General features: G+C 38.2%; 1 protein-coding gene across 2 annotated transcripts; it reads right to left on the reverse strand.

The window, feature by feature from the left end:
• Positions 1–688: 688 nt before the first annotated feature.
• LOC113066235 (gastrula zinc finger protein XlCGF57.1-like) lies at positions 689–15,106 on the reverse strand. Of its 2 annotated transcripts, XM_026238047.1 has the most exons (4): positions 15,034–15,098; positions 12,499–12,564; positions 12,197–12,420; positions 689–2,165 (listed from the first exon to the last, which is right to left on the reverse strand). In XM_026238047.1, the coding sequence occupies exons 3-4, from the start codon at positions 12,351–12,353 to the stop codon at positions 799–801; spliced, it is 1,524 nt and encodes a 507-aa protein (XP_026093832.1). In that variant the 5' UTR covers positions 12,354–12,420; positions 12,499–12,564; positions 15,034–15,098; the 3' UTR covers positions 689–798. The 2 variants fall into 2 exon arrangements, with proteins under 2 accessions (XP_026093832.1, XP_026093841.1); XM_026238056.1 differs by lacking the exon at positions 12,499–12,564 and having other exon boundaries at positions 15,034–15,106.
• Between the last annotated feature and the right edge of the window lie 890 nt (positions 15,107–15,996).

Consider the following 15,996-nt stretch of genomic DNA (forward strand, 5'->3'; position numbering starts at 1 on the left):
CCTTCTGGACCGCAGTCAGGTCGGCAGTCTTACCCATGATTGCGGTTTTGAGTAATGAACCAGGCTGGGAGTTTTTAAAAGCCTCAGGAATCTTTTGCAGGTGTTTAGAGTTATTTAGTTGATTCAGCTGATTAGGTTAATAGCTCGTTTAGAGAACCTTTTCATGATATGCTAATTTTTTTAGATCGGAATTTTGGGTTTTCGTGAGCAGTATGCCAAAATCATCAGTATTAAAACAATAAAAGACCTGAAATATTTCAATATTTTCATACTCCATAATGTAAATTTACCTGTGGACGTCAAGGTTTACTACAGCAATAAACCACAACAATCCATGGTTTGCATTGAATTTATAACAGCTTAATTTATAACCTACTTAGCGGTCATAAATTCACTGTTAACCTTGGCTTTATGGGGCTTACTGCTTTCATAAAATGGTTATTCCATATACGTAGCAAGGTTTCACAAAATAAAACAAAGAAAATTAAATGAAATGTAATGCCATTAATAAACATTGTTACTGGCAAACAGTGTAGTTGTGGTTGCAACAAAAAGATTGCCAAACAACACAAGGCAACTAATTGATCCTGTAGCTCAACTGGTAGAGCTTTATCAAGCACAAGGTTGGGGGTTAGATTCCCCAGGAACACATGATAGGTTAAAATTGATAGCCTGAATGCACTGTAAGTCGCTTTGGATAAAAGCATCTGCTAAATGCATACATTTATTTATTTAACTATGAGGTGTATTTACAACAGCTTGGAATGTGGCACAAACAATCAGAATCAAGGACCGGAACTATCCATTTTGTACATTTTCATTGAAACTCTTTTCACATTGAGGGGATCCGTTAGGCTGCTCTTTATTGTGTATTTTCATGTGCCTGTCAAGGTTTCCTTGTTGATTGAAACCATTTCCACATCGTTTACACATGTAAGGCTTTTCTCCAGTGTGAACTCTCATGTGCGTTTTAAAGCTTCCCTTTTGACTGAAACTCTTTCCACACTGTTTACACGTGTAAGGCTTTTCTCCAGTATGAACCCTCATGTGCATGTCAAAGTTTCCTTTTTGACTGAAACTCTTTCCACACTGTTGGCAGGAAAAACGGCTCAATGTAGTGTGAATTTTCCTATTTTCTCCACTTTGATTCAAACTGTTTGATTCAGAGCTGTCAGGCCTCTCTTCTTTACGAACTTCCATGTGCCTGGTAAGGTTAGGTAGACTGAAACCCTTTCCACACTGTGGGGATCTGTTGGGCTTCTTTCTATCATGAATTTTCATGTGGCGTTTAAGGGATCCAGAATGACTGAAACTCTTCCCACAATGATAGCATGTGAACGGCTTCTCTCCAGTGTGAATTTTCATGTGCATGTCAAGGTTTCCTTTTTTAGTAAAACTATTTCCACACTGAGGGCATGTGTAAGGCTTCTCTCCAGTGTGAATGTTCATGTGCATTTTAAGCACATGTTTCCGAGTGAAACTCTTTCCACACTGTTGACAGGTAAAAGGTCTCTCCAAAGTATGAATTGGCTTGTGGGCATAAAGGTTTTGTTTTTGCCTGAAACTTTTCCCACAGATATTGCAGGTGAAAGGTCTGTTTCCATTGTGAACTTTCATGTGGTATGTGAGTTTTACATTTGTGCTGAAACTTCTTCCACACTGTTCACAGATAAAAGGGTTCTCTCCAAGGTGAACTCTCAAGTGGACTCTAAGGTCTCCAGGATTACTGAAACATCTTCCACACTGACAACATGTGAAAGTATTCTCTCCAATGTGAACCTTCATGTGCTTGTTAAGGTTTCCTTTTAGAGTGAAACTCTTTCCACACTGTTTGCAGTTGTAAGGTTTCTCTCCAGTGTGAATTCTCATGTGGTTTTTAAGGTTTCCTTGTTGGCTGAAACTCTTTCCACACTGTTGGCAGATGAAAGACTTCTCTCCAGTATGAACTCTCATGTGCTTGATAAGGTTTCCTTTTCGAGTGAACCTCTTTCCACACTGAAGGCAAGGGAAATAACTCTTATTTTTTGTCTTTTTAGCTTTTTTTCGCTTGCAAGTCTTTTCAGACTGTAAGGAAGAAAAATATTTTTCATCAGTTATGAAATCATGAAGATCTTTCTCTTCAGTTTCGTTCAGTCCTTCCCTCTCCTCTTTCAGCACTGTTAAGTCTAAAGTGGAAAAACAAACAAATAAAAGTTAAGCCTGTGACGTGTCAGTTATGCACAGAGGAAAACAACATCTCAAATGTATTAAACAGCACAAATATATTCGTTGTTTGTCATAATTCAGATTGATCCATTTGAGGACTACTTAAGAATATCACCAAACCTGGATCAAATTATTGGGAATGTATTAATTGAAATCATCATTTATGGTACTGCTTTAACCCAGATTAATTTGTTAAGATACTTCAAGTCAGGTTTTCGACTTTAATCCCAGCTTTTCTTAGCGTCTTTTTTTGAAACAGCCCCCAGGGATCAACATTAAACATTGACACCTTGCTTGTCCTGTGGACAACTAAACTAATCATATCCAAATGTGCAAGTAAAAAGTAGTATGTAAGATTTATTTGTTTGTTAAAGTAATTTATTAAAAAGCAATATTCTTATCACAGTTTTATCAGCTCTAACATAAATAAGTATAAGACTAATAAGCATATCTGTGGTATTTGGATGCTACTTAAATTCTGTTGTTTTAAAAATTAAGTATGATTTAGAAAACTAAAATATTTATGTTATTTGGTACTAATACACATACAATCATGATTTCAGCTTTAAATAAACAAACATTGAAGGGTTAGTTCACCCAAAAATGAAAATTAGTCTGTGGTGTTCCATCAAAGCATCCTAAGGCCGGGCATACACTGTGCGATTTTCATCCGATTTTGAGCCGAATTGTTGACTCGTGCGACTCTTTTTCGGGTCGGGCCGAATTTCAGCATTTTCGTGCATCGTCTGTTGTGCAGTGTTCGTGCAGTGTACAAGGGGAAACGAGAGGCGATAAGCCTCTCCCGACCGGCAATCGGTTGGTCGGATGGATTTCTGACATGTCAGAAATTTTGGTCGCCTCTCGTGAGGTATCCCACTATTGAAGCAGGGCTACAAACCGATTTTCCGCGTTTCCCTCACTGCGCGTGTGTGAAACCATGGTGACATCTGACACAGCTTGTAGTGTGGACTGAAGTGATGGAGGGATAACTTGTGGAGTTATGGTAAAGAAAAATAAAAATAAAAGAGGGGAAAAAACGCCTGCTTCCCTCCAGTTCATGTTGCAAAATGGATTGACCATATTGGCCACGTCTTCCCAGCCAACTGTTCGTCTAGATACGCCTTTTTTTTTTCGGACGTTTCAGCACAAATAATCGCGCTTCAAGGATCAAGGATGCCACAGAAATACAATTCAAACCTTTTGTTGTATGCATGTAATTTTATCAAGGATTGCTTCTCTATTCTTGGCTTTTATCTTCGTTGACTTCTAATCTTCTTAACTTGGACTAACAAGCTCTTCCGCACCACAACCTGCAAGCGTGTTTGATACGTTATGTGTACATTTTCAATTGATTGCTCAAAATATCAAGTTTTTGTGCTAATGTGATGTTTACCTAGTACAGCTTTAGATTTCCAGGTAAAGTATTTTACTGTCTTACTTAAGTAGTTCTGATTATTCGCTGTGAACCCACTATATCTTAAGAAATCTGTCAAATAATGTAGATTGACATTGTTCTAATTACATTTAAAAATATGTAGTGAAGCACACATACTTTATAATCATTGTGAAATGGCTGTTTATTTTGTTGCAGCGGCATTTATAGTATTACTGCGGGAGAGACGAGCGAGTGGCTGCTTACGGCTGTGATACAGCTGTTCTGCTTCTTCAAACATTACTGTAGACATATTTTGGTTTACAAACTATCCTTTAATCAGTTAGTCATGGTAGTACTCGGCTAACGTACCCACCATTAGTGTTTTAAGTGTTCACAGTTAAGCAGCTAAACTTGGCAGGAGCGGTGGACACAATTAGCTTGCATACGTGTTTTTGTATTTGATGCCATTATTATAAGAACAGATTGGAGTACTATATTATTTTATGTAAAGGTTCTTTGTCAATGGTAGCACTCGCTAACTGGCTCAAGAGCCGTGTTTCCACTATCGAGCTAAGACCGGGCGTGCTAGTGCGTGCCAGGGCCAGTCGCGTTTCCACTGTCACTTCCGGGGCTTGATCGTGCCTCGCCGGGGCTTCCTCGGGGCAAAGTATCAAAGTAGGCTTATGGAAGGGAGGGGTTCTAAACTAACTTGGAACAAATAATTTCTTAATCACTAGTCACTTTCCACTTTCGGGTCAGTGCGAGCCAGTGCTTCAAACGAGCCGGATGGGGCTAATAGCCTCGTACCTGTAGCACAGACAAGGCACGATCAAGCACTGGAAGTGACAGTGGAAACACGACTGGGCCTGGCACTAGCTAGCTAGCCCGCTTTTGGGAAATGACTCGAATATTAAAATTACAATGTTTTCTGACCATTTAAACATTCTGTAGGGAACTCCAACACTATATCAGGACACCTTAAAATACCATATGACCTACTCTTTAAATATTATCATGGGGCTCTAGACTAACTATTTACACTGGTTGCATTGGTGCGCCTTTTTTTCTTAGGTGCACCAGCACAAGAGTTAGGTGCACCCAAATTTTCGACCGCATCACATTTAACACTCCATTTTTACAAGGTAACCTTTTTATATATATATATATATATATATATATATATATATATATACATATATATATATAAATCGCAGTCCATATAGACAATATAGAGCTCAAGATAAATGAAAGAAAAATACTTTTCCAGACTTGACCCTCTACACTGATTCTGATCAGATCTTCCACTGTGTCTGAATGAAGGGATGCTCTTTTATTAAGTTAATTTAGAAAACATTTGGAGCATTTCTTGTTTGTTAAATATAAGTTTTAGGTTTTTTTATTTATGTAAAGACCCAGCTGCCAGTGGCAGATAGTGAGCCTATATTTGATAAATTTAGCCTTCTCACATCATCAAGACATGTCTACAAAGAAAAAATATAGATATAAAATAGTTGAAGCATATAACAATGTTTAAATGTTAGACCAAGATAAATGTGCGCTATATCCAATAGGTTTTTCGAAGACTCTTTTTTTTCAGTGGATACACAGTCATTTTCGCTCATAAAAGGTAAGAGTAATACATCATTCATAACTGCAAAGGGTCTATTTTTATTTGTGTGCACTCGCAATATCAACAAAACTGTGATATTGGGCGGCAGTGGCTCAGTGGTTCATGTAGGTTTTCTACAAACCGAAAGGTTGGTGGTTCAATCCCGGCTCCACCTGACCAAGTTTCGAAGTGTCCTTGAGCAAGACACCTAACCCCAGCTGCTACCTACGAGCTGGATGGTGCCTTGAATGGCAGACACCGCAGTCGGTGTATGAATGAGTGAGTGAATGAATGAATGTGAGGCAATTTGTAAAGCGCTTTGGATGACCATGGGTCTAATGAAAGCGCCATATACAGTACAGATCAAAAAGTTTGGACAGACCTTCTCATTCAAAGAGTTTTCTTTACTAACATGACTATGAAAATTGATTCACACTGAAGGCATCAAAACTATGAATTAACACATGTCATATTGTAGGTTCTTCAAAGTAGCCACCTTTTGCTTTGATTACTGCTTTGCACACTCTTGGCATTCTCTTGATGAGCTTCAAGAGGTAGTCACCAGAAATGATCATCCAACAGTCTTGAAGGAGTTCCCGAGAGATACTTAGCACTTGTTGGCCCTTTTGCCTTCTGTCTGTGGTCCAGCTCACCCCTAAACCATCTCCATTGGGTTCAGGTCCGGTGTCTGTGGAGGACAGGTCATCTGGCACAGCACCCCATCACTCTCCTTCTTGGTCAAATAGCCCTTGATGCCTTCAGTGTGACTCTACAATTTTAATAGACATGAAAATAAAGAAAGCTCTTTGAATGAGAAGGTGTGTCCAAACTTTTGGTCTGTACTGTAAATGCAGTAAATTTACCAAGAAGTTGTGCTTTCTGCCATGTCGTCTTTAACAAGAGTACAAAAACCGACACTCAGTTAAAACATGCCTCACAGACTTGATAAATATATCTATAGAAAGCTTTAAATGACTACTTAAAAACAAAAACTTTCATTATAATCATAATACGTAAAGATTTCTATCTATTATTTCCCGTCACATTTATGATAATTACTTTTGCCGGTGCAAGCTTAAGCCTATTGCGTGTTTGAACGGAGAACTGCTCAGCTGCGCTACGGGACACTAAACTAAGGCAAAAACAAAAGTGTTACATTTATAATTTTGTTCAGTGTATACATGTCGCACAGCCCTAATGGCCATTCAAACAAATAGGATTGTCAGTGTTTCAGAGTATGTTGTGGGTGTATGGGATTGCCTGGATGAGAGTGAGATTTCCCTGCCTGATCGTGGTTTTGCGCAGCTTGTCAGTAAACAACTGCTCTGTGTAGTAAAAGCTGCTCCATGTGAAAGCGTGCAGGTGATGGAGATTTACAGCTGATTACAGAACCAGCTTTAAATGACAAGATGCACATTAAATATTGCATAAGATTTATCGTGCAGCCCTGATTACATGCAAGACGATATAAAAATAAAAATGTTCTGAAGACATTTGGTTTCCTTCAGAGATAGTGATATAAAAACATTGATCAATGAACATGAACCGTTTAAAAATCAAAGCCTTCTGGAAAATCTATTTGTGTCAGTTTTGAAATTGTGGTGAGTTGCCACAAATAAATCAATGTATAGGAAACACCACGTCACAACAACCTGAGCCCAACTTCAGTCTTCTTATCTTAACTTCTACTTATCACCTAAACTTTAACAGGATTTGTAGTTGGTGCCACAAACCAGACTGATAAACAAATAAAGACCGGTTAACTTCGGGCCAGGTGTGTCCACCTGATGAAACGGTCCATACCATTCTCATGGTACAATACATTGGTATAGGACTGCCCTCCTGCTCAACTCTGAATCATCCTGAACAGTGGTCAACAAGTCTGTACCACCTCAAGGTAGAGGACATTTAAACACTTGATCGGATTGAAAACCGACACTGGAAAAAGAACTGCGCAAGCGCAGTGAGGTAGAGATAGCGTAATAATGTATGATGCACTGAACAAGCTGTTCTTCCTGGTGACTAAAGTGTCATAAATAAGTGTCCTGTCATTATAAATCTCCCCTTTCATTCAGCGTATGTGAAGTGGAACAGGACCATGTCCCACCAGTCCTTGTTTAAGACTCTCATCAATAGACGACTAGTTTTGGGTGCAGGAAGGGGCACTTGTACACCTTTTTTTTTTTTTTAAGTAATGTTAAGCAGCACAACAGTTAATGTGCTGGTCGTAGCCTTATTAGGACCCAAGGTAGATAAATATCACGTGTGCTTTTTAAAACAGCATGCGACAGCAGCGGGAAACTCCGTATATTCATGCAGTGTGCATATGTCTAAAGAGTAAATCCGATCAGAAGCTTGTGACATGTGAATGCGCATATCAACCCGATCACTTTATTCAGCGTTCACGTAAACACTACGTTCGGATTCATCAACCAGAATTAATTCATTCCGATGGAATCAAAAAGTGACCATGTAAACGCACCTAATGTGCGTCTGTGTTGACAAAAGTGTGTGTGTGTGTAGGGCCTAAATATAATACAAGGTTTTTAGGGCGAGTGCCAAATCACAATATCCTGAAGGTCATATTTTACCCTTCATGTCTACTCTCTCTCTCTCTGTGTGTGTGTCAGTGGTACATTGTTTTCTTACGGTTTGATTGATGCATATTTTACGAACAGACATAAACCTTTGACACAGCTTCAATTTTTAAGCAGTCTTTGTTTCATAGTTAATTGATAATTTCTCACATACGTAGATGCACAAACACAGCCATGCAATCACACCCTAGGCAATAATAACACCTTCCATCTTGCGGCAACACAAAGCTACGAGGGATCCAAAACAAAGGCAAACTTTAGATTAGAAGTGCAGTTGATGCAAAAGTTATAAAGCTGTGGACATCTTTGTGCACACCATTTCAAACTCGTCAAGATGAAGAAAAGCTACACGATCACTGAAGTAGACTACGTTACTGCTGAACCAACGGACAGTGAGCCGGAGTCTGATGGCAGTGAAGCAGAGTCTGTCAGAAGATGATGTGGAGTTTTAGCTTAATTCAGATTATGACTCCTCATCTGACCCAACTCAGAGTGAGGAACTGGATGACACACAGGAGACACCCAATCCTATGTGGACATAAAAAAATGGACTTCACTGGTCACCCAATACTGCAGAGATGCTCCGCTTCTTGCCACCCAAGATAACGACACCTAGACCGACACATTATGCAACGGCTCGCATCGTGGACCCTAGGTCTGCATTCCAGCTACTGTTCACGGAAGATATTGTAAAATTAATTGTGGATCAAAACAAATCTCCAGGGGAGACGATCCGAGACAGATTGGATTAATGTGGATGCAACAGATGTCAAGTGCTTTGGATGGCCATGGGGTCTGTTGAAAGCGCTATATAAATGCAGTCCATTTGCCATGTACCATTTCTAATTCTGGCTGGAGTCTACAGTTCCAGAAATGAGTCCACCCGGAGCCTGTGGGATGACCACACAGGCCGGCCCATCTTCAGGGCCACCACACCAAATTTTAGAAGTTCAGTTCAAATGTAAGATTTGACGACAGGCTAACCCGGCCTGGACGTTACCGGGATGACAATGGTGGCATTCAGGGTGATCTGGGACAAGTGGCTGCCCTGCCTTCCCCATCTCTTTAACCCAGGGGTGGACTTCTGTGTGGACGAGCAGCTGGTCGGGTTCTGAGGCCGCTGCAGATTCCGGCAGTACATGCCCTGCAAACCGGCGAAATAAGTTTTGTTTCAAGTAATGTTTCCAAGTCTTATGCATGGAAAATGCAGATTTATGGCGGAAAATCTGCAGGATGCGCTCCCGAGCTAAACCAGGGACAGAGGGTTGTGCAGGACATGACTGACGGTCTGGAGGGCCACACTGTTACCACAGACAATTTCTTCACCTCTTATGTGCTGGCAGAGGAGCTGCTGAAGAAAAAAATTGCTCTGGTTGGAACAATCCGGAGGAACAAACCAGAGCTTCCTCCACACTTGCTCCAAACCAGAGCACCCAGATCCTCTGAGCTTGTTTTCAGGAAGACCACAACGGCCAAAATGTTGCTTTTGCTGAGCACTAGGCACTGCAAGCCCACTGTGAGTGGAGGGGAGCACCAGAAGCCTGTGATGATAATGGACTACAACCGAGGCAAAGGAGCTGTCGACAGCCTGGAACAGGTATGTGCTATTAGCAAAAGTAACTCACACATTTATTTTATATACACATCTTTAAATCTAGGCATATTTAGATCTAAGTTTATCATGCATTTTATTTCTCTTGTATTTTTTTTCTTTTGTATCTTTTTTATAACCAAGTTATATGTTATTGTGCGTTCACACCGCTGGCGTCGAGAGCGTCAAAACGGCCGGAAGTCATTAATTTTCAATGTAAGCCGGCATCGAGCAGCGGCGCGGCACGACTTGGCCGTTGAGAGCGTCGAGGAGAGTTGAAATCAAGGCAACTTTATGGTAATGAGCTATGACGCGGTTGGGCAGCAACCAATCGGAACGTAGAAGTCCATCGCTAGAGAGGATTCCAGAGAACGCAGCTCCGACCATTAGTTCCCAAGCACAATGGAGGATAGGTTGATTATTGCTGTTTCGCGTTTGCAATAATTTATGATGTGTCCCTGTTTGGGTACAGGGACATAAAAAACAAATTAAAAGTGATACGTGGACCAAGGTGTCTGAGATTGTTCATTTTAAGTAAAGGATCTTAATATTTCGTCCACAACAATATTTAATGAGGTTAACTTATAACTCCTTGTGGTTAGTCTGCACGAGATCAAGAAGCTTGTTTGCTTTGCATGCTTTGAATGGTTTGCTTTGAATGACTGACCCCATTTTGTTTTGAAGTTTTGATATGTTTATGGAATTAAATTGTTTATAGAAAAAATAAAAAATCATGTTCATGGTGATCTTGTAGTTTTGCTTTCTTTCTAGAGCAATTGTTGACATGTAGTGAGACAGGCACAGGTTATCGTCACCTAGTAGAAATCAGGAAAATGTTTGCAATACTACAGATGTTTACAGTATGCCAATTAAAAGAAATATGGTACCAACTGGTGGAAAACAGTAAAAAGTAAATATTTTAATCCAAGGCCTGGTAATGACAGGGTATTTGAATAGAAAATATGATTTTATGATATTATGACAGTGGGTTCAAAAATGGATATTTTAATGGGTTCAAATTGGACCAAATTTGTCCTTAACTTGCTGTGATTTTTTTTTTATCCGACATAGTACAAAAAATAAAAATGCACCAAAAATAATGTTGCTGCTAATCTTTCACATTCAAAACTATGATAATCCAAACCAAGGCTTTCACTTTGCATTTAGTATATGGAAAATAATTACATTTTTGTGTTTTTTCCCCCCTTATACCAATTGATGGTCTTGTCACCAAAACTGGAATTTAAAGGGTTGAAATCCTGAAATTAAATAAATATTTGATAGTCATGATGAGGACTGATGCTGGTTAAAAGATTTAACTCAGTAAAAGTGGAAAATAATAATACATAATATTGTAGGCAATATTTAATATGTGACTCACTGAATGGCATAAAATATATAATGCAGCACAAGGGATAAATTGTTACCATTTTTGATTTCTTTGTGTACAAAAATTATTCTCATCACTTCATAATGTTATATTTGAATCACTGATATCAGATGGACTATTCTGACAATGACATTAATGCTTTTCTGGACCTTGAAGCGGTTATTTATTTGGCAGTCTATGTGACAGCCTCAAGCCTCCGTTTTCATCCAAAAGATCTTAAATTGTGTTCTGAAGAGGAACGAATCTTTCACAGGTTTGGAACGACACGTGGGTAAGTGATTAATGACAAGTGGAGTGGAGTATGGTGGAGTATCCCTTTAAGTAACATTTGTTTGTTTGATGTTATTATCATGGCTATTTACATGGCAAAAAAGTTCAGTACATTATATAAACCATTTCAACTAAACATAAGACAGAAAATCTAAAATTCAGTTGGTACATTTTCAAATATTCCATGCAAGCATGTTTCTGAATAAAAGCGTTTTCTAGCAGCATCATATAAATTACAATTCAACAAAATATGCTTAATAGTCAAAGGAACTTTACCTGAAAGACATAAAGGAGGAACTTCACCTATCAATAAATAGGTCTACACCCAGTGAAGACAACTTGATCATGTCTTGATTTTAAATGATGGAGGCAATTAAAAAGTCCCGTTCTTTACCCTCCTCAATATTTTCTAGAACAAGAAGTAAAGTTCGAGCCTCAGCTGTAAAAAAAGAGCCTTGATCGGGAATTTGAATGCCATATTGTTGATCTCCTATCACTGCTGCTGCTGATACACTGTTATTAGTCTTTGATTCATCCGTAAATGCAGTTTTATGTCATGGAAATGAAGACCTTAGCTCTAAGAATTTCTGTTGGTATTAAATTGGATGAGTTTCTATCTTTGATGAGTCCAAAAAATCCTTCAAGTAACGTAATTTTATTAACACACATTTAAAATGTAGCTAATTACTTTACTGCATTACCAGAAAAAGTAATTCCATGACTGTGTAATGCGTTATCCTCAACTCTGATGAAAACATGTCTAGGGCTGGGTATCGATTCAGATGTAAATTCAATTTTGATTCACAAGCTCTTGATTCAATTCTTGTTTTTTTTTGTTGATTACTGTGACGAATGGGGCGGGGCCGAGAGCCGTGAGAACAGAGCGAGGCCGGTGGAGTGATTGGAGATGAGCGACACCTACTCGACCCACCGGTCTTGAGTCCCACGGAAGAGATGGAAGGATATAAAACAGGAGCGACGACAGTGAAGGACGAGAGAGGACCAGGCCTGGGCTTTATTTTATGTTTCAATAATTTCACCTATCATCAACATTTCTACACTTGTGTGACATTCTTCATACACATCATTCATTTCTGTAGAGCTGGACATTTTAATAAGGATCAATTGACTGAGTTCAGCTTTTAAAATGAAAACCAACCTGTTTGTTCCTCAGTATCTTCTTGTTTGGCGCTGAATGTTTCTTCAATCTTCACGTCTTCACTCTCCTCTTTAATAAACTCCTTCAGTGTTTCTGTCTCAGTATCTTCATGTTTGACTCTGAATGTTTCTTCACTCTCCTCTTTAATAAACTCCATCTTTATAATCGTGTGTCACGTGGATCTCAGCTGCTTCAGGAGATTTTCAGTGTTTGGACACTTTGTCCTGTTTAAGATCAGAATAATTAGCAGAAACAAAATAAGGTAAATAATAAATTAAACTAAATCTCAATCAGTTCCCTACTTAGTCAGCACAATGGTAAGGAAGCAGGCCTGGACTAGGGTGGGTGCTGCAGCATTAGGTCCATTCCTGAAATTGGCCCAGGTGAAAACAGATGAGAATTTCCCGTGATGAAGATGAACACTTTTCCTTTGATATATTAGCCTTAAAATAATTCTTAGAAAGAAATTTTGAGTCCGAATTTTGGATGCATATACAGCGTTACTTATTATACATTTACTATTATTGTATATTCTTTGCACTGTGACGTTAATGACGTAACTAGGGATGTTAATTTTGGTTATTTTTCTTGACCGATGAATGACACTCCTTAACCCATTATTAACCGTTAACCGACAAGTAGGGGCGGGCGGATCGATCTAAGTATCGATAGTATCGATTCCAACACAGGTATTGGTATCAGAATTTTAATTGAATCGATAATTTATATAGCTCTTATCAATGTCTATAGCGCTGAACCGGGTTTGAACAGGACCTCGGTACTACCGGTACTTAAAGAAACCTGGTACCGTCACATTTTTAAAAAATTTAGTACCGACTTGGTACCGAAGTACCGGGTCTTTTGACAACACTACAACCACGCCTCTACTACCGTGGACGTTTTTTTTTTCCCAATTTCTTTTTAAATTTAAATTTTTACCTTCGAAATTTGTTTTCTTAAAACTATTCGAATACATATTTGAATTTAGAATATTCGTTGACAGCCCTAATTCGGATTAGCTTTATGACTAAAAGGAGTTATTTAAAAAAACGTCAACACAGTTGATAACGCAGCCTGTTATCACAATAAATCAGTCAAACATGAAGAAAACAAACACACACACACACACACATATTACTCAGTTTAAATATTAAAATGTGTTCCATTAAGTGTTATCACCTTGCCGCATAATGTTGATGTTATGCAAAACATTTAGGCTAGTTTTACGTGGATATTGGACTTAAATAGCCTAGCTATGTTTATTGTGTTTATTAGCCTAATGTTTGTAAACATTGTGTCTGCATTAGATCTATTTCTAAATGAAATATTTTTTTCTCTAAAAATGCATATAATACACATAGCGTATTTCTACCATGCAGCAAACCTTTTTAAATATTTTGATAAATTACTGAAAAAAAATAATAAATGACTTTTTAAACCGTTTAACTGATTATTAATCGCTCAAAATGAGCTGATACAGTTTTCTGCATTTATGCGCACTCAGATACCGGTGACTGTGAACGAATCAGCAGAGCTTGTACAAGCTTCTGTCATCGTTGAGTCTTTCGAAGACATTTACAAATGTCGAAATTGGGTTGCACATCTATCTGTGCATGAGGGTGTCCAATGCTTTCTCAAAGTTGGGAATAGTCAAAGGAGAGCTGCGGTCATCAGTGGGGTAAAGGAAAGGCTAAGCATGCTGGTGCTTATGAGCATTGAGCTGCTGCACAGCCTTGACTTCACTGACACGATCGAAGAATGTGTGCTTGCTATACAAGTAATCAGCACAAGTGCAGTAGTAAGAGTGACAATATGCCTAGGTTAAGTTGATCTGGTTTAGATTTAGTTAAAGTTTTCAAACAATTGCTATTAAATGTTGATACATAGCTTGACGTTAATCTTGAGTTCTTACAATAATATGTCATTATCATTATTCATGTTCAATAAAAGCTGGCCATTTGAGTCACTTCTTGGTCGGTATGAGTGCGCATGTACGTTGAGTGTTGAATGAAAAAATAGGCCCTTTTTGCGCTGCAGCATCAGCCCCAATTTGGTCTTAATCCGGCTCTGTAAGGAAGCCAACCTGGGCTGTGGTTTCCTAAAGGTATTTTAACATTAAATACATCGTAGACCCACTGAAACCAATGGAGTTATGATCAATTTAAGCTTACGATACTTTTTGGGAAATGCAGACCCATTAGAGATAATGGACTTAAATTAGCTGATTACTATACATTTATAAACTACACAGAATTGTTTATGATTTATCTAGTATTCAGTTGTTTGTACATTACACTATGTAGATTACCCTTTCATGAAAACACACAGCTGGTTTCTAAATGTTCTTTAAACAGGTTTGTGTTTATTGTTCTTGTTGTTATGGATGAGAATGTTTTTTTAACCCAAAGCTACAATAAAAAATAAACACAAAAAGAACAATTCAAATTACAATAGTAAATAATAATAATAATAATAATAATAATAAAACTTAAATAGAGGATTCATTTACATTTTTGAGTGGCGAATCAAAACAGTGAATTACTTGGCGATTGATTCAGTTGACTCGGAGGTTCAAAATGCTCCGTTTAACCATCATTGATGTCAGTAAACCATCTCGTGTTTAAAATAAAACTGATTCATAATCACAATATATGGAGCTAAATGAGACGCACCGTTTCTTTGACTCGTGTGTGGGAGCGCTTTACACGCATTAAATACTCATTAATATCACTAGATAGAGCATCACAATGTTTCACTGATTAATTTCCCCGTTGTATACATAACTTTCTAAACAGGTTTAGTTGATATGAACACTTTAAACTATTGAACGCACTCACCTTACTTCAGCCGAATCACAGACGCGGGAGCGCAGGCTTATGACGTCACATCGCCATACCAAAATAAAAGTATTTTTCCGCTAAAATCACTATCACAATTATTTACGACTTGACGCAGGGTCATGCTTTACTGGAGCATGGCCTCATCGACGATTTTTTTTTCTGCAGACTGAGACTTGGATCTCGTCTCTGAGACTTTTTTTCTTTTCTTTTTAAAGTTTTTGAATGTTTGTCTGTTTGATTTTGTAGAGTGTTTGTGTGTATATGGTTTTGTCTGTGTGTTGACTCCCATGGCATTCACCCACCTTCTTTTTTATTTTGCAAAATGTACTCACTTAGATCTCCTCACTAGTCACCATATATTTTTTTTTCTCTCTCTGATAAATATGGGAAAAAGTCTACTCCGCAAAATTGATCAACTACGTGCATGGTTGGCCTATAATAATCCAAATATCCTTACTTTATCTGAAACTTGTCTTACCAGCAACATCTCTGACACCGATATTAGTATAGACAATTATAAACGGTTTCTTTTTTCCCAACTTATGGTTCCAAATGAGATTCCTGTTTTGAAGGACTGTTCATCAAAATTACTCTTCATCAAAACAAGCAGTTAATTATTGGAAATGTTTATAGACCGCCTAACTTCCCCAAAGTCGAATCAATTAAAATTATTATTTCTACTGTATCTTCCTTAGCTTTTAATAAGGAAATTATACTTATGGGTGACTTTAACATTAATTGGCTTCATTCAACAACACTTACTGAAAGAAATATGATTAATAGCTTAAACTCACCTTATAACTGAGCCCACAAGATACTCTTACATCTAAATCTCTTTTGAATTGAGCCTTAGTTTCTCATCCGGAACGAATAACTAAATCTGGGGTTTTCCCAGACTTTGTTAGTGATCACCACATTATTTATTGCATTAGGAAAATTATGAAGCCACGTCTCCCTCCT

Source organism: Carassius auratus, chromosome 4 (assembly GCF_003368295.1).
Source record: "Carassius auratus strain Wakin chromosome 4, ASM336829v1, whole genome shotgun sequence".
NCBI lineage: Eukaryota > Metazoa > Chordata > Actinopteri > Cypriniformes > Cyprinidae > Carassius > Carassius auratus.